Below are 17,732 nucleotides of genomic sequence, written 5' to 3'. Positions count from 1 at the left end.
AGTCTAGGTTGTTCTGTATACAGGACTAGTGATAGATGATTCAAGTCTGGAGAGTTGAAGCTATCCGCCTTCTTGAACATCAATACCTGGCATGGATACATTCTATGGATTGGAAAATTCAACACATCGCCAGGTATTCTGAGCTACAACAATAGCGGTCAAGATACCACATCTTGGACTACACAATATGCATGTCATCAATGGAATCCAGATGGGCCATTGATTACAGCCCGACATGACCCGTCATACGATAGAGCGGGGTTGGAGAGATGAGTTACTATATCACAGAAATCTTGTCCGAAGACCTTTTGAACGACCACAGCACAAGACGATATATTTGTGCGAGTATCGGCGAACCGTCCTAGTATAACCCCCGCGATGCAGCGATTGGTTTCGTGGCACGTCGATGGCCTGTCAGAACTTTTCACCTCCGCGGCCAAAGTAATCATATGACAATTCTAAGAATAGACACAGATATGGCGTTGCCTTGTGCATGGTCCTGTTGAATGGTGGGCTTTCTCATCCGAATTGGATTTGTAATCCAACTGGCAGTCAATTTGTGTATTAATTTCAGTGCATTGCCGGTTATCCTCTCCCCTGTAAAGGCCACGGCATTCTGCTTCAATAAAAAGACAACATCACAATTATGGACCTTTCTGGATATGCTCTGGTAGTTGGAGGGGGTAAGTAACGACATTACCCCGGCTACTCCTCGAAAACTAAGAGAATTACTTCAGGGAGTGGTATTGGTCTCGCTTGTGCCATATCCTTCGCAAACGAGGGGGCTCTTGGTGTTCTGATAGCTGACATCACCGTCCGCCTGGCGAAAGATGCTGTCAGCGAGTGCAAAGCCGCAGCAGTAAACAAGGAATTCCGCTGTGAAGCCATTCACGTCGACGTGACTCGCGAAGATTCAGTGCAGAACATGATGAGCCATGCCGTACAGACCTTCGGACGCATTGATTACTGCGTCAACTCGGCTGGCGTGAGTCATCATTGGATGCTAATGTACCTCAAGATCTGACATGCATAGCTGACGAGTTGTATCTAGATCGGAGTTCGGCAAGCGGTCGATATTGCCAGCACATCTCTGTCCGACTTTGAGAGATTTCTTCGAGTTAACACTACAGGAATGTTTCTTGTCACGCGAGAAGCTTCCATCACCATGCGGGCTCAAGAGCCAGTCGCAGTCTCAGCTGGTAGAGGGGTATCGCGCGGGGCGATTGTGAATCTTGGCTCTGCATCTTCCATGGTTGCAAGTCCAGGTGTCCTACCGTACACCACGTCGAAGCACGCTGCCCTCGGATTGACGAAGAATAGCGGTCAGTCGATAACGAGAACCCTTTCTAACAACAACCAGCTGATATCTTGATAGCTCTTGACAACGCGTCACATGGAATAAGAGTCAACTGCGTTTGTCCTTCCTGGACAGATACCCCGATGACACGACAGGCCCTGGAAGGCGTGCAGGGTCTTGCCGAGTTTGTACATGCTGCGGTGCCGATGGGCAGAATTGCAGCGCCAGAGGAAGTGGCAGATGCTGTTATCTTCTTGTGTAGTTCGAGATCTAGCTACATTACTGGCACAGCCTTGATTGTTGATGGTGGAACAACTTTGACGGCCATGAGATAAGATATGGGCATGATTGGAACTCGATCTTTTGGCAGAAAAAGGATACTGGATTCAATGTAACTTCATGTCTACCTTATATAAACTGTCTGCTTTTGTTCCTTAAGCTTACGATGTTCCGCCATTGTGCTTGGTGACCCGTGGTACACTAAATTTGGAGCCCCCTATTTGTAAACATTACTGGTATAGGTATGTCAGTGAGTGATAAACAAGAGCTATGAAGATACCTAAGTCGAACGAAAGTTACAAGCAACGTTGTTTCTAGCGTGGCTGAATAGGTAAGCCCAGTCTTGGAAACTTCAATTGGTTTACCAAGGCTAAACCGTTTTCTATGCGTCGATGACAATTTCTTAGCTATAGCCAGCAAGTGTAATAAAAAAACCTCTCGATTGTTAAGAGATACACTTGAAGAGAAGCATAATCATTGTTGAGAGCACTAATGGAGAAGCGAAGAAGCTATAGCAGATTCCAAGATTCGGCCATCGATAGCAATCAATGATAATTACTAACTTAGATAAACACCAAGGATGAAATTGACGATATGGGAAAGGCCAGTAGTATTCCCAGAAATACCACAGAGTCATCCTGTTCCCTCCTCCCGAAGCCTAGCTGCGTGAGCTCGTTGCAACTTTTTCATGTCAAACATTCTCCAAAGGATTGAGTCCTAATAAGCAGTCAATAATAGCTGAGGCAGTATGAGATCTATCGGATAGAACCGACCCATATGGTTCGCCAAGCAAACGTGTCGAGAAATCTGGTCAAGGTGCTGAAGCTTCCGAACCAAAACCAAGCAGACGGGCGGCTCTTCAGACTTTCCTTGACAACGTTCTCAGCTAATTCCAAACGGTCGGTGGCATTTTCTAGAGATATGAGTAGGCAAGAACAGAAAATTATGGTAATATTCATCTTACTCGGCTTTCGCAAGACATGCTGTTCAAATTGCTTCTCAAGGGCGGAGTAGTAAGACCCTTGAGAGTACAATATTAGTGAGTCCTTTTCTATCAAGTTAATTCCATATACCAACCTTCTGGAAGTCTTCTCTGGGCGTCGGCCTTTAGGATATTGGTGTTTACTTCTCCCGAGATAACCTAGTGAGACATCTGTATCAGCCAAAAGTAGAGTCACGGATGGTGCTAGGAGTCGTATACCGTGATTACTTTGACTCTTAAAAAAGATGGGCGTTAGCGATAGTGTTTATAGGAGGAGTCACATACCTGAACGGAGCCATTTCGACCCTCAGGGTGTTAGACCAATGCTGCAGAGCTGCCTTAGAAGCATTATATGACGCTGCGAGTTTGTCAGCACAAAAATTCGTCGATTGCCATGGACACCCACATCCGTATACAAATGGTATGGTTCCCCCAATGGAACCAATATTAACTATGGTGCCAGATCCTTCAATAATCATGTCATGGAAATGATGCACCATACGCATGGGGCCAAAGACATTCACGTCAAACATACGCTGTACAGCAATCACGTCTGTGTCTATAGCGGTCATAGTGTATGCAATTCCTCTGACACATCGTCAGGTTTGAACGATGCAATTTGGGAGGGACTGATGCGTACGCGCAGTTCACGAGGATATGGAGATATCCACCGGTGATGTCTTGGACTTTGAGTTTGAGCTCTGAGACGGAATCTTCAACTGTTACGTCCAGAGGGAAGCAGGTGATGCCAGCCTGCGATAGATGAACAGTTGACTCGTGGGGAAGAACAGTCGCGATGGCATGCATTGAAAGCCGCTTGTACTCCATAACAAGGGCCTCTCCGATTCCACCTTGGCCGCATCTGCATAGTATCAGTGATAATACAGTAGAGCTTTGAGGCGATTAAATCAGTACCCAGTAACGAGAGCGAACTTAGGGCGAGCCATCATAGAATTTCAGTGGGGAAAATGTTGGTAAAAGTGAGAAAGATGAGCGAAAGGTTCTCAGAAGAGTTGAGGACATTGAAAGTATGTGGGTGCCCATTTCTCTCTTGTCAAGCCTACCTTATCTTGCAGGAGTGGAAGACTTCTTTCGGCCATGGCTATCGATGGTGATACAACGTTAATCATCTCACGTAAGCCACATATGCAATACAATGACATAAACTCCACATTTGACTGGACTATACAGTGGTAAAGGATGCTTACCATACTGTTTGGTGTCAATGAGTAATATGCGGTGCTCCCCAAGACTTGAATTGAACGACAAATGTAAAGGATGAATCGGTGGGGGCATCAGGCCAGTAAGAATGGCACAGCATGACATTGCGATGTCCAAGAGTTAAAACGACGCGCGTCTTAGCATGGTGTAAGCCCAAACACCTTGATAGAGCAGTTGTCCTTTCTATTGCGAGTCGATTGACTGATTGTATCAATATGATGTTAAAGCAAGATTCATGATAATAGAGAAAGACAGTAGGAAAGACTTTAACAATAGAAAGTACTTAGTTAACGTAATGAACAAAACTAGATATCGGCACCTAGCTCACCCAAGGGAGTAAGGAGACTTCTGATATAAATGTGTCAGAAATGTCAAATTCTAGATCTACCAAGTCTACAAAGAACTATGTCAAGTTTACCTAAGCTCTTCTTTCAGTAGGGATAGAGGTCCTAGGTTTACTGGCCTCCCTGTCTCCAAACTGGGTTTTCTTCAATCCTCAATGATCTTTGCCACTCCAAAGGGCTCAAACTCACGCATTGTCTCTTCCCACAACGTTTTCCCAAAGTCTTTACCCACAGAATTATACCATATGCTGGGGTACCTATCGCCGTCAGTTTTTATGATGGTAAAAAGGCAATACTTACGGCTTGATACTCCAATCACTAATAAATGATCCATGGCTCTCCATACCACGCAAAAGGCAAGCATCGAGATAAATAGTAGCAGCGATATCCACAGGTCTGGCAAATATTAATTGCAGTAATCCTGCAAGCCTCTCAAGTAGGGGGGAGAATTCCCGGAGGAATGCCGTTCCTCGCGTTGTCCCTGGATTAACCATGTTCACGATTACATGATTCGGGTTGACAGACTCGGCAAGCGTTGATACAAAGAATGTGAGCAGAAATTTCGACCTCGCATACCATACGAATTGACTGTAACCTTGATCTTTGTCCAACTGTTCCAGTACAGGGCCCATTGTGTGCATGTCAGCACGATATGCGAGGTCGGATCCAACAACTGTGATGACTGGGGGACGTGTGCCAGAGGCAGTCCTTTTCGACTTCAAAATGGGTAGTAGCAAAATAGTAAGGAGCGCCGTGGAAAGGTAAACAACTTGCATGGTGAGCTCATGTCCGGTAGATGCTCTGGTGAAAGATGGTTTGATCAGCGCCGCGTTGAGAATGACAATGTCGATACGTGGAAGCGTGGCACATCGGGCCGCAAATGCCGTGACAGAATCGTAAGACTCCATATCAAGAATCCAGACAGATACAGTAGCTTGGGGGAATTCATCTCGTAAGATGCTAGCTGCTGCGTCGCCTTTCGTTTGAGAGCGCACAGCCATGATGAGGTGGGAAAGGCCTAGCTTGAGGAGCTGTCGACTTGCTTCAAAGCCCAGGCCAGTATTGCTCCCGGTGATAATTGCGGTCTTTTCTACCAGTTCAAGAGTGGTTGGTAAGGGCTTTGGGGTGGTGAATTGGCGGGATAGCCAGCCTCGAAAGGTGGCCTCGAAGGCAGCTAGATGTTCGAGCTCAGCGGACATTTTTGCAATTATAATCATATTAGATGCACTGTAAGATGTATTTGACTATTTAAGCGTCGATTTATGAGTGAGGGGGGAGACAATATGCATTAATAAGCCTTTATTGCCGACGTTATTCCTCCAAGTTCCACAAACTCTGTAAATATGGCTTGGTCTCGCGGGCCATCTCAATTGCAATCAATTCTTTTGAGCAAGATTCAGAGGAGAGGGCTTAACACTGTAGAAATATGAAGATGATGTGATTGTACCTTATGCTCTTGCACTATTTCATGAAGAGTCACTCACTTGGTTATATAAGTGATGGGCCAGACCTACGCATGGTGCGTGGACATTGCTGGTAGTGGACCTGCTTCGTATATATCAAGGACATATGAATAAGATACCCTTGTATGCGACCGAGTATCTATGCCATTTCCTAAATCCCTAGAAAATATCTAAAAGGGCATTTAAACCATTCTTCAAGGATACCTAGTAGGCAAGCCATTGTTGAAGCTGAAGACTTCCTTAGGATCCCATATCTTCTTCAGCGCTGCTAAGCGTGCCAGTTTATTCTTGCCATAGATTTGATCCAGTGTCTCGTCACCGTGGGCATAATTGACAAACGTTGTAATTTCTGGATACCCTGACGTTGCGGCCACATCACGTCGAATCTCTTCACCAAACCTTGCCAGAGCATTGTCTATTTCACTGTTATGAATGCTCGAAGTCAAGATAAGATTTCTGCTCGCAAATATCACGTCAGTCATGAAGAGCGGGGCTCAAGTATTGCTTGTAGACGTACATGTATGCCGTTGTATCCCTGCGCGGAAACGCAGTATCGTCTTGGGGAATAGCAGCCATAGCTTGATTTGGGAAGAATTCATAAAGAAGAGAGGAACTGCGCGCCTGAGGATACTGTGTGTAGAAAGTGGCCAACTTGGAAGACAAAGCTTCCCAAGTCGAGGCTGAGTAATTTCTCATGCTCAAGGTGTACAGATTTCGGTTGGTGTTGGGCTCACAAACAGTAACGGCAGCTCCAGCGAATGTGTTCTCCACGAGTCTGTTCCAGGGAAGCACCCTTATTTGAGTTGCTGTGAGGTTCATGTTCAAGATTGGTGACAAGTGCTTCCGGGCATCAGTTTCAGTGCCTTTGTAAGCCCAGTGCGCATACAATTGAGTCTGTCGACATCGATCAGCAGTGGCATCAAAAGAATACTGAAGTCATACCTGGTTCGTGGTCGTGTTAAAGCTATTCAGTAATAGAGAAGATAGCTCAGCGGGTAGCGGTGACATAGACTCCATCTTTCGGAGGTACTCGGACCACCTTCGAGGTGGAACGATAAATTCTGCAATAAACATGTCGCCGTTGTTTGTCAGTGGATAAACGCTGTAAGTGGCAGAGGTTACAACGCCAAAGTTTGCACCCGCACCACGAATCGCCCAGAATAAATCGGGGTACCTATTTCTTGAAACCTCTAAAACTTCGCCGTTGGCAGTGATGAGACGAACCGAGATGAGCGCATCAGAGAGTAGGCCGTAGACGCCTTGAAAGCGACCAACACCGCCGCCAAGTGTGACACCGATGAAACTGGGACAAGGGGCGCTGCCGGTCTCTAAATCCAGGATATATGTCAATGATAGTGGTTTAAGGCTGATAGGTATTATCACTCACGGATTTCAAACCCAGCACTGAACAGCGGGTCGAATATTTCGCCAACGGTAACACCAGGACCGACAGTCAAAGTTTTTACATCCGCGTCTAGTTCGAATTCTTTAAAATGACTGAGATCTATCGCGAGGCCATTATGTAGCTCTCCCAGGGTTGTTGTATACCCATGACGAGCACCTGTAGCAAGGAAGGGAATATTATGCATCGTTGCAAGTTTAATCTGTGACAACATGAGCTTCCCAAGTATATAAAAACTGGTAGACACATACAATTTTGGCAACATCTTCCTCTGTTCCTGGACTGATCACAGCTGCATATGTTGGCGCACTGAATGTTGTCCATCTCTCCGTAGAAGCGAAGAAGTCACTTGATCCAGCGAAGTTGATCGACGTGTTGAATGACCACCTGTGCTCTTCATTAGTCAAAAGATAGCGAAGGTTGGCGCTGTGAGATCGTGATATGTTAAGAGCAATGGCGTTGATAGGACTACTGTAGAAAAGGGCCGTTAGCCAGCCTGTTAGCCAGACCAATCTCATAAGAGTCATTGATGAGTGGAAAGTATAGATTTGAGTATAGGAAACCATTTTGAAGGCATATACACAGCTAATTGCAGCTAGTGCTGCGAGTCACTATAAATTTATTTTCTCATCACATTTCAAAATGTCGAGATTTCTTCTAACTTCATTTCTTCTATTTAGAGCCGGCTTCCGACACAATGAGTAAACGAATCTCAAAGCTGATGGAAAATCAGCTACCCCCCTCCACCAACCTTTGGGGCTGGCTGAGAATAGCATTGTCGTGGATGAAACAATGGCTTTTTCTTAGCGGGGCTGAGCCTCCATCGTAGTCATCACGAAAATGAGAATGGAGGAAAGAGGAAAGATGCAACTGGAGAGGCGCAAGGGCCGTTAAGGAATCCATCATTACTGTACTCTCGAACCCGGAATTGCTTGATATGTGGATGGGGTCGGCAGGATGATTAGCAGAGACAGATCGCGAGCAGTTCTGAGCTCCTTGGGGAATACGCATAATCCTTTTCTCTTAAAGCTGATAGCTTCAAATGGCAATGTTGATCAATGTTCGAAAGAGCTACTGAACTAAGAGATCTTGACGTTGCAAGAGACAAATACTTCCAAATAGTCATCTACACCAGATCAAGCCATGCGTTCCGATAGACAGGGTCAAAATGACGCGTTTTCAGGCCATTTTCTTCAATGTTCCCCTACCCCCAGTCATTCTTGGACTATACTCTTCATAGCTTGCTTGGTATCTATAATTGCATCAAGTTCTAGTGGCAGATGTGACTGTGGAGAATCAGCTTACCCTAAGAAAAACCTTCCCACCATATGAGCAAGTAGAAAGTGAAACAGCCTCAGCATCCACAGGGGCACCCACCATGACGGCGATAAGAGGGTGTCGCCGCTCCAGCCAAGTAATGCGAGCTGAAAGACAGAGGGTTGTATGTTCTGATCTTCGCAGTCTCGAAGGTAGCCTAGATAGTTACGCAGGAAGGCCTCATCAAAACCTCTGTCCAAGTTCTGTGGCTCTGCCCAGACTCGGAACACCAGATCCTCCGCAACAGGGGCTTCGGCCCAGAATCTATGACTGCAGCGGCTTTTGTCAATCTTACGGATCTGTGTTAATAGATGAGGGGATCGGTACCGGGTTCCGGGAAGGATTTTGATGATGCCACCACCTTTGGCAAGAATACTCTTCTTTCCATTCCTGATGACAGCCAAGGTTCCGCTCTCAACCTGGAAGTACTCTGTTTGGCCACAGTGAATGTGCCTTCATTATTCCAGCTATAAAGGGCATGTTCAGCGAGGAGGGGCGAGCAACGTACAGTGGCGGGCCTGAACGACCATCCTGAACAAGCTTGTTCTCCGCATAATGCGTCTCCCGTACCACAAGCTGATCATCGTGCTCGTAGTGGAACTCAAACAGTGCTGCGCCATTTTGAGAGAGCATACGTGGCTCCGATGGCGTTTCGGTGCGTCTCACGGGTCGGGGGGAGAGCCATAGTTGCCACGTACGTACCATACTATACAATGGTGGGTGAGACGAGATGTCTTGCTGTGTGATTGAAAAGACGGTCCGGGGATATGTGTATGTTCGTTCTATCACACCGCCAATAATGGGACTATGGGGCGTCTTATACTTCAAGTGGCACTCTTTCTTGGTCGTAAGCTATTGTAACTCGCTCAATGTGTTACGGACTTACTTTGTTTACACAGGACTATGTCTTGGTAATGCTGACGATTGCTTATTCATGTGTAAGTTACCAGGCTTTGATACAATCGCACACTGTTACACAAGGCACACCTAAGTTAAGGATGTATCGAGATACAGTTTGTCAAATCAGCAGCCTGGAAAAAGTTCGACGCAGGACATTGTTGGGTGTTAGCACCGCATTAGTCCTAAGTGAAGGGGCCTCAAGGCCTCTTGTTCCACAAAGATTCGGATCCCGGATGACCATACACAGTAGACAAATTTAGGCACCAGGTAAATAATCTTTACTCTGGTAGACCATCTATAATCTGTCTCACCCCAGCAAATGACAGCTCCTCCAGTGTCTCTGCATACAGTCGCTCAGCAATCTCTTTCCCCTCATCTTGATACACAATCGGTGCCATGCTGTTACCAAAAGGTGATTAGCATTGGCCTAACACAGAAAGAATTTTGGTTACTCACGGCTGTATCTTATCACCCTCGATGTAGTGACCATGTGCTTGCTTATGCAGCGTCGTAACCGAGTGCACAATTGTACGAGCACCAATAGCACATGTCCGACAGAGAACAAGACACTGTATCTTGTGTGCAAATCGAAGTATACCTTTTGCTTCACGAGCAAGGTCTGAGCCACCGCCGCAAAGCCCTGGGTTCGCGCAGGACAGTGCAACTGACGACACGCGTTTCGATAAGGCGGTGAGGAATAGCTGGCCGAGCAGTTTTGTCGTACCATAGCGTTCTCCCATATCCCATGTTTTCATAGGTTTCTTGAATACGGGTAGGAGAGGTGTCGAGGTTCTCTCCTCGAATTTAGCCCAGGCGGCTGTGTCGGATGACACAAGGCAGATGTGACCAGTCTCACCCGCGGGTGCATTCTTCTTGATGATGGGCAACAGTGAGATGAGCAGAAGAATGTTTGATAGGTAGTTGATCTGCATCCCTTCCTCGTACCCTGTTGGGCTAAAAGCCTCTGATACTTTGTAGATACCTGCGTTGAGGATGGCGATCTTTAGATTGTCCAAGTTCTTTGCATTGGCAGCAAAGGCGGTAATGGATTGGTATGATGAGAGATCTAGCTTCCAAACCTGAACCATGTCATCGGTGAGGTTGCCTTCCTTGATTAGATCTTGACGGACTGCCTCGCCTTTGTGCTCATCTCGAACACCCATGATGACCTTGCATCCAAGGCCCAGTAGCTGGCGTGTTATCTCGAGACCTATTCCACCGGTAGCGCCAGTAACAAGTGCTGTTCTCCCCGCCAGGTTGACTTCATCGGATGAGACGGGCGGTGGTGTGACAAAGAGCTGCCGCCAGACGAAGCTGGCGCGACTGGCACGTTTCCCAGGTGAGATGTCGAATGCATACGTCATGATGCCTGAGGTTTCGTTTTAATCAACTATGGGGAAGCCAAGTAATAGAGAGAGAGTTGATTCGTGGTAAGGGCAGTTTGAGAAAACAATGTAACATAATCAGCTCGCGTCTATGAAACAGACATAGTTTAAAATACTTCGGCCACGATGGTTAGCACTTGCGAGCTGTTATACAGGCAAGAGCTCATCCCGTGTGAGAAAGGTAATACGAATCACTGCCTACGCATCTGATTGCTAAGCTTGTACCTTGTTGTTGCTTTTCGACGTACTCGGGATGGTAATACGATGTAACTTTGTGGTCTATTTAGTTGACTTCTGCCTGCAAGGTTAAGGTTTATGTACGAAGACGTGATTGACTGAATACTGCTACTATAACGGGAAGAAAATTCAGTTGAGGTTCATATTTTGTGCCTCCGTAGCACTCTCGTCGGTTGAAATGACTCGTAACCTCAGCACACTGATTATTGATACAATTCCCTTCAATCTGAGTAGTTTTGCGACTGCAACAACGCTCGTTTCTATGGTGCAACGGCGTACAGCACGAATGTCTCTGATTCATCATCGATACTAGTTCTTCGGTAACTCTACCTTATCTACTGTACGACTTTTTTTTATGCCCATCTGTACGCCAAGTGCTGCTTTCCTCTGGTTTAGAGAGAATTGTGCGTCATTGGCGAGGAAAGAATGGAGAGAAGCTGGAGTATTATGCGCTGATTACAAACATGGGAAAATCATATGCATTGCCTTGCAGTCATTATCGTCCTGTAGTTGCCAGTTGGTGTGCTTCACTTGAAATGGGAGTGTTTTAGTAGCGGGAGGTGTACCTTGAAGGTTGTGTGAGGAGGCAAACTCCACTCATTGAATATGCATCCTGCAATGATTAGGTGTAGATCCCGTAACTTCGGTATTGTAAGGAAACAGTCATCGTATCGTATCGACCTCAATCCTCTATCACGTCAAATTCCAGTCGTATCAATCGCATAATCTAGCTCTTGACCATAATCAGATATGCTCATCTATCTCTTGATTCCAATCTTGATTTTTGGCTTCTGGCGACTGAGCAAGGTCGGACGTCGGCCAGCGGGTTATCCCCCCGGCCCACCAACCCTTCCTATAATCGGCAACCTACACCAGATCCCAAACCGAAAGCGCCATATTCAGTTCCAAAAATGGGCTCAAGAGTATGGCTCTATATACTCACTGATACTAGGAACAAAGGTCATGATAGTCCTAAACACAGATCAGACTGTTAAAGAACTTGTGGATAAACGAGGTGGGATCTATTCAAGTCGACCAGAGTCATACATAGGTCAAGATGTTCTCAGCGGAGGCTTCCGTATACTATTTATGGTATATATCTAAGATGCTTCATGACTGCTTGGTATCACTAACAGAGAATAGCCGGATAATGAAGTCTGGAAAATGGCCCGGAAGCTTGTCCATCGCATCCTGGGAGCGACGGCAGCTCGAAGCTACGTACCGTACCAGGACCTAGAGAGCAAAGCAATGCTGTTCGACTTTCTAAAGAGCCCGGATCATTTTGTCGACCACTTGCGTCGATATACAGCTTCATTGACTACCCAAATAACATTCGGGTCTCGTACCACAAGCATTAAAGATGAACGATTCAAAGAAGCATTTGATGTCTGTTTCATACTGTGATTAAGTATTAGACTTACTAATCTATGTTCAGATATTTGATCGCAGTTCTGAGATGATCGGTTCAAGAGTGTGCTGCCTTTTCTCTCGTCAGTTTGATATATCCTAACCATGTAACTTTACCAGACAGCGGCCCTTCTAGATCTCATACCCGCTTTGAGACGGATCCCTGAATTTCTCATGCCGATCAAGAAGGAAGGGCGCAAGATCCATAAACGAGAACAAAACCTCTTTCTTCGGTTCTACCTTGCAGCCAAGAAGGGTCTGGAAGACGGCTCAGCAAAGGTAGCTCCCCACATCAACGGCAGTTTCAATACTGATTCCTCCCTACCAGCCTTGTGTCTGTGTCGACCTCGTCAAACTACAGAAAGAAGAAGGGTTCTCGGACACTTTTGCCTCGTACCTCAGTGGCTCATTGCTTCAGGCAGGCTCTGAAACAACGGCCAGTATCCTCATCGGTTTCTTCCAAGCTATGGTCATATTTCCCGAAGTCGCAAAGGCTGCACAAATGGAACTTGATCGTGTATGTGGAGATCGCCTCCCAAGTCTTGATGATATGCCTGATCTGCCTTATATCCATGCTTGTATGAAGGAAAGCTTACGTTGGATGCCTGGGTTCATGTTGGGTATACCCCATGCAACGGCTCAACATGATAATTATCTCGGATACTACATTCCCAAGGGAGCAACAGTCATCATTAACGTCTGGTCAGTAAAGACCTGAACCTCACAGCGAGCCCTATCCATCCTTCCCCCACTGACGTATACACAGGGCCATTCACAATAACCCAAAAAGACATCCGTCACCACGACAGTTCGATCCCATGCGCTATATCGATGATCAGCAAACATCCATCGAAGCCGCAAATAACCCAGACCCTACCAAGCGAGACCACTACGTGTTCGGGGCGGGAAGGCGCAGATGTCAGGGCATGCACATAGCTGACCGGTCATTATTCCTGGCTATTTCACGCCTTTTGTGGGCATTCGACTTTGACAGGGTCGTCAGCGCCGAGATGGGCAGGGACATTATACCCGATGCAGAGGACGTCACAGAAGGTATAATGTCCATACCATCCCCGTTCCCTGTCCGGATAGTTCCGCGGAGCACCGAGAGAGCAGAGACTGTGGCTTCTGCATGGAGCCAAGCTTCTGATCTGCTTGATGAGCGCGGAGAATGGAAAGCAGTCCCCGAAGATCTTCTCTGGACGATATCGGAATCGTAGTGCTCGAAAGCATACAAGACCACTATGCGCCTCAAGATTCCTTCCAAGTTTGTATTTAGCCTACTTCATTACTCTGTCATCATTCCCATGCTCTGTGCTGTTGGTGGGGGCTGCGTCAGATGTGATGTGTAACACAGCTGACAAGCTGAAAGAGCTGAGACAGCCATCCAAAGTCTGACCCAAGGACTCAGACTCCGACAGGATGTCTACAACAGAGCTGAAACGGTTTAACGTGCTGAGTCTCATCAAACGAGGTATTGGGGGCTGTTTGTTCAATGTGGTCTTGGCTGGACTGGAACGGGTGTCAGATCCAGAATAGTTAGGAGGACTCTGCGCAGGATTTTATATGAAGGAGACACTGTAGAACTTGCATCTGGATGGCTTTATAGCTTCTTATTCTACCTTTTCCACGAAGCTGTATCATATCTACACATTTGCAAGGACTCTGCAATGTTCTGGCCAAATCCATTCAGATCTACAGCGCTTGCGACATCTTTTCACAGCCTTCCAGTCCCACAAGAACTTTATTCGCAGCTGAAAATGATGACTCTTCATTTAATCTTTAGTTTCATGCTCCTCACAACGCTTGCAGTCAGCTCACCACTATCTGTACCCCCATACTTCCAACCATACCATCTCACTCGCCGCGAAGTACCAGTCTTCCAAATCCAACAAGAGCTAGGCGCACTACTCTCTGAAAACTCTCTTATTCTTCTCCCAAGTAATCCTCTTTGGCTGAATACAACGAAAAGATGGAATACTATGGCACCTCCAGATATCAAAGTGGTGGTCCAGCCTGCAAACGAAGTTGACATTCCCAAAATCGTTAGTGCATGGTGTACGACGTAAATATCCGTTTTTATTGACTGTTTAGGTAAAATACTGCAATCGGAATAGTATTAACTTTCTCGTTGTTAATCGCGGACATGGGCTTACTAAATCGCTTGGTGCGTTCAAGGGAATGCAGATTGACATGAAACAACTCAGGTCCATGAACATTACTCGAGATGGAAAGTCTGCTTGGTTTCAGGGCGGTGCATATGCATATGAGGTCATACCATTCTTATGGGATCGCGGCTATGTCACGAGTGAGCACACATCTCAATTTATTTCTCTGCCTTGTGAGGCTAATCATAGCGCTACGCAGGTACCGGCTCGAATCAATGCGTCGGCCTCACGGGCCCTGCTTTGGGTGGAGGCCACGGTCGATACGAGGGCCTTTACGGCCTAGCTGGCGACAACATCGTTGAGATGAAGGTTGTTCTAGCAGATGGATCGAGTATTACGGTCAGCGACAAGAGCAATAAAGATCTGTTCTGGGCGATGCGAGGCGCAGGGCACAATTTTGGTATTGTTACAAACCTGAAGTTCAAGATCTACCCCGCCAAGATAAAGACCTGGCACTACCATAATTACTACTGGCGTCAGGATAAGCTCGAAAGGGTTTTTAGGGAACTGAATAAGCTTCAAGATGATGGGAGGACGCCCCCCCTGCTGGGCGTGGTTTTTGGACAGATCTATATAGACCCATCCATCCGACGTGACGAGGTGAGTGCTGTCCTTTTATGTTGAAGCAAGGTCCGAGATCTGACGCGCACTTAGGCCATCCTCTGGTTCACATTTGCCTATGCTGGCCCAGCCTCTGAGGCAGAAAGACTCCTGCGCCCTTTCAACGCCATCGATGCCATCAAGGATGAAATGGGCGACGTCCCGTATCCCGAGATTCCCGTGCGCCAAAACACAGACCTATCTAATTGCATTTCTGCTCCCTTCTCTTTGGCCAGCGTCATGCTGCAGACTTGGAACATCACGACAGAACGAGCGCTCTACAATCATTTCATGCGCAATGTCGCATTATACCCAGACTTAGCGGTGACTGCTCGCTTATACTATGAAGGATATGCCCATCGAGGAGTGCAGGCCGTTGATTCTGCGTCCACCGCTTATTCTCATCGTGATGAGTATCATATAGCGTATGTGTCCCTCTAGCTCTTAACCACCGATACTGACAAAGGAATGAGATTTTTCGCGACCGTGGTCCCTGAGGGGTCCGATTTATTGGGTCCCGCCGAGAAATGGGCTCGAGAAGCTCGTGATATGTGGTATGCGGGAGCTCCTACGCGTAAACCGGCGACGTATGTCAACTACGCTTCTGGGAACAAATACGAGAGCCTCCAGTCAATCTATGGCTACGAGTCGTGGCGCTTGGCCAGGCTTCGAAAGCTGAAGGCTAAATATGACCCGCACAATCGGTTCCGTTTCTATGTTCCGATTCTGTCGGATTAACGGGACTTGGCATTTTTACAGAGGCTGGCAAATTTGTCTTCTTATGATTCAGTAAACGACATGCGATAAGACGTCGGTAGAATTCCAGCGAGTAGACAGAAGTGGCAATCTAGCTCTTGGTTTCGCAGAATCGACACCCCCAATCTTGCAGCTATCATATTTCGTTACAGCCACTGTTTGTTTCCGAACTGAGAAAGATAGGCACCGCCATAACCCCCCTCAATCGTCGCGTTTTCCCATACTGCTCTCATGTCTTTAACCGCAGCTTCTGCTGTCGCTGGGCCAGTAAAATGCGGAGCATACTCTTTAAACTTGGCCATCATATCCCCCATCGCCTCCATCTGCTGTGGGGTCGCTGTCGGCTGTTAGTACACTGTAATGCGTCGGGAGACACTAACATACCGTGATTGAACTGTCCAACATCAACCATTCCGGGGCATACACTCATGAACAAAACGCCTTTCTTCTTGTACTGGGCGTTAAACTTGGCGACCGCCATGTTCATGGCGGCTTTGCTGATGGAGTACAGTGGGGTAAACTCATGCTCGAAGTTATTGGTAAACTCCAGGTCAGCAAGGCCAGTGGAGATAGTCACGACTTTCTTTTCCTTGCCTCTGAGGATAAGGGGAATGAAGAGGTTAAATAGGTGAATGTTGGCCACGACGTTGACGTCAAAGAGCATCTTGACATCATCTTCCAGCTCCTTGGGGGTATTGCCCCTGATGGAGTCAGTAGTGCTGTACAGTGTATGTGTATATCGTGGTAATACTCACAGGGCTCCCATGGGGTCAAAGGTATCGAATTTCGAGACGTATGCTGCGTTGGCAATAAGGTAGTCGATGCTCCCGCCAGTAATCTTAGCAGTTTCGTTCACGGCGTCCTACACTGCCCGTTAGTTTTCTGTTGATACAAAACGAGTTGCTTCATATCTGGTGCTTACTTTGAGTGCGTTGTAGTTGGTCAAGTCGGCTTCAATAACGTGGATATTGGAGCGTCGGTTGAGCTCTGCATCCCGCGAGATCTTGGTGATGGTTGCAGACTTGTCGCGCACGATGCCGACAACGGTGTTGCTATGGTCGTTGGAAAGCTGACGAGCGAGCTCGTACTGTTGTGAACTGATTAGCGCTGTCTTTGCAGCTTTATTGGTATACCTACCCCGAGGCCTCTGGAGATACCAGTGATCACGTAAATCGTCATCGTTTGCTTGGAAATTGTGTTGGTTGGTAGTGAGATTGGGAACGTCTACTTTCTTCGTGCTCTACGTTGTCACAACCTCCCATCTGTATATTAGATTGCTAACCCTTTATAATATTGCTTTCTCTCAACACCCTGAGATCTTGTTGCTATGGATAGCGGAGTGATTCGTAATCCGCATGGCGTTTTGACATGACAAATGCTATTTCTCTTTGCGCCCCTCTTGCCATGCTGGAAGTGACGTACTTTCTCTTGTGTGTTGGTGGCTTGATACTTTCACATTGGTAAGCATCCTTTGTCTTATTTATGGCTACACGAGTGTTGGTCGCGTTGCACGAATACGAATGCACGCGTCATCACCCAAGCCCATTTTTCCATTTGCTTCTGTATCACAGGTACTCTTATGGTGCGACTGGTAGTATGAGGGATGTGTCTTCTTGTCTGTGTCTATTCCGACGCCCGGAGGCGCCGACGTCTTTTGCACCATACGCTTCAGCTGGCGTTTTCCACTGGATCTGAATAACTCGCAGAACCTAATGGGAAATTGCCGGCCTTTCACTCACCTGTTCAATCTTGCCATGATTTAAGAAGAAGCAATGAATTGCTGGTTCAAATCGAGGCAGTTCTACTTTGATAACTGTGATTCTGGCACACATAAGTGTAATCTCTCCGAAATGACAGGACTAGATGTAAAGATAATTCTCTCTGGGGGGCATGAACCATCCTTGACGAGACTACTCTCTGAACTACCCGTCAGCCAGTTTGATGGCGGAAAACAAAGGATGTGAAATAAACCTC

General features: G+C 46.8%; 9 protein-coding genes across 9 annotated transcripts; 3 read left to right on the top strand and 6 right to left on the bottom strand.

Annotated features, from left to right (window-relative positions):
- Nucleotides 1-646: 646 nt before the first annotated feature.
- FPRO_14565 (uncharacterized protein) lies at nt 647-1,632 on the top strand (the record flags this gene model as incomplete). The annotated part of the gene is made up of 4 exons (XM_031219606.1): nt 647-683; nt 738-985; nt 1,052-1,322; nt 1,376-1,632. 4 exons carry the CDS (start codon nt 647-649, stop codon nt 1,630-1,632), a joined length of 813 nt encoding a protein of 270 aa, XP_031085347.1.
- Nucleotides 1,633-2,331: 699 nt separating this feature from the next.
- On the bottom strand, nt 2,332-3,505 carry FPRO_14564 (uncharacterized protein; the record flags this gene model as incomplete). The annotated part of the gene is made up of 8 exons (XM_031219605.1): nt 2,332-2,489; nt 2,541-2,597; nt 2,654-2,717; nt 2,778-2,793; nt 2,844-2,916; nt 2,965-3,146; nt 3,199-3,420; nt 3,474-3,505. 8 exons carry the CDS (start codon nt 3,503-3,505, stop codon nt 2,332-2,334), a joined length of 804 nt encoding a protein of 267 aa, XP_031085346.1.
- A 763-nt stretch (nt 3,506-4,268) lies between these two features.
- Nucleotides 4,269-5,322, bottom strand: FPRO_14563 (uncharacterized protein; the record flags this gene model as incomplete). Its single annotated transcript, XM_031219603.1, has 2 exons — nt 4,269-4,380; nt 4,424-5,322. The coding sequence occupies 2 exons, from the start codon at nt 5,320-5,322 to the stop codon at nt 4,269-4,271; spliced, it is 1,011 nt and encodes a 336-aa protein (XP_031085345.1).
- A 458-nt stretch (nt 5,323-5,780) lies between these two features.
- FPRO_14562 (uncharacterized protein) lies at nt 5,781-7,175 on the bottom strand (the record flags this gene model as incomplete). Its single annotated transcript, XM_031219602.1, has 5 exons — nt 5,781-6,042; nt 6,104-6,207; nt 6,325-6,480; nt 6,529-6,914; nt 6,974-7,175. 5 exons carry the CDS (start codon nt 7,173-7,175, stop codon nt 5,781-5,783), a joined length of 1,110 nt encoding a protein of 369 aa, XP_031085344.1.
- Nucleotides 7,176-8,289: 1,114 nt separating this feature from the next.
- On the bottom strand, nt 8,290-9,010 carry FPRO_14561 (uncharacterized protein; the record flags this gene model as incomplete). Its single annotated transcript, XM_031219601.1, has 2 exons — nt 8,290-8,758; nt 8,814-9,010. 2 exons carry the CDS (start codon nt 9,008-9,010, stop codon nt 8,290-8,292), a joined length of 666 nt encoding a protein of 221 aa, XP_031085343.1.
- Nucleotides 9,011-9,483: 473 nt separating this feature from the next.
- On the bottom strand, nt 9,484-10,569 carry FPRO_14560 (uncharacterized protein; the record flags this gene model as incomplete). Its single annotated transcript, XM_031219600.1, has 2 exons — nt 9,484-9,604; nt 9,662-10,569. 2 exons carry the CDS (start codon nt 10,567-10,569, stop codon nt 9,484-9,486), a joined length of 1,029 nt encoding a protein of 342 aa, XP_031085342.1.
- Nucleotides 10,570-11,577: 1,008 nt separating this feature from the next.
- FPRO_14559 (uncharacterized protein) lies at nt 11,578-13,454 on the top strand (the record flags this gene model as incomplete). The annotated part of the gene is made up of 6 exons (XM_031219599.1): nt 11,578-11,919; nt 11,971-12,213; nt 12,263-12,298; nt 12,355-12,513; nt 12,563-12,936; nt 13,001-13,454. 6 exons carry the CDS (start codon nt 11,578-11,580, stop codon nt 13,452-13,454), a joined length of 1,608 nt encoding a protein of 535 aa, XP_031085341.1.
- A 540-nt stretch (nt 13,455-13,994) lies between these two features.
- FPRO_14558 (uncharacterized protein) lies at nt 13,995-15,740 on the top strand (the record flags this gene model as incomplete). The annotated part of the gene is made up of 5 exons (XM_031219598.1): nt 13,995-14,299; nt 14,352-14,542; nt 14,602-15,002; nt 15,057-15,427; nt 15,476-15,740. 5 exons carry the CDS (start codon nt 13,995-13,997, stop codon nt 15,738-15,740), a joined length of 1,533 nt encoding a protein of 510 aa, XP_031085340.1.
- A 164-nt stretch (nt 15,741-15,904) lies between these two features.
- Nucleotides 15,905-16,937, bottom strand: FPRO_14557 (uncharacterized protein; the record flags this gene model as incomplete). Its single annotated transcript, XM_031219597.1, has 5 exons — nt 15,905-16,095; nt 16,143-16,459; nt 16,514-16,620; nt 16,681-16,845; nt 16,896-16,937. 5 exons carry the CDS (start codon nt 16,935-16,937, stop codon nt 15,905-15,907), a joined length of 822 nt encoding a protein of 273 aa, XP_031085339.1.
- Between the last annotated feature and the right edge of the window lie 795 nt (nt 16,938-17,732).

This window comes from Fusarium proliferatum (assembly GCF_900067095.1).
Source record: "Fusarium proliferatum ET1 genome assembly, contig: FPRO_scaffold008, whole genome shotgun sequence".
NCBI classification, from domain to species: domain Eukaryota; kingdom Fungi; phylum Ascomycota; class Sordariomycetes; order Hypocreales; family Nectriaceae; genus Fusarium; species Fusarium proliferatum.
The sequence above is the reverse complement of the archived record's forward strand: the minus strand, read 5'-3'. Positions and strand labels throughout refer to the sequence as shown.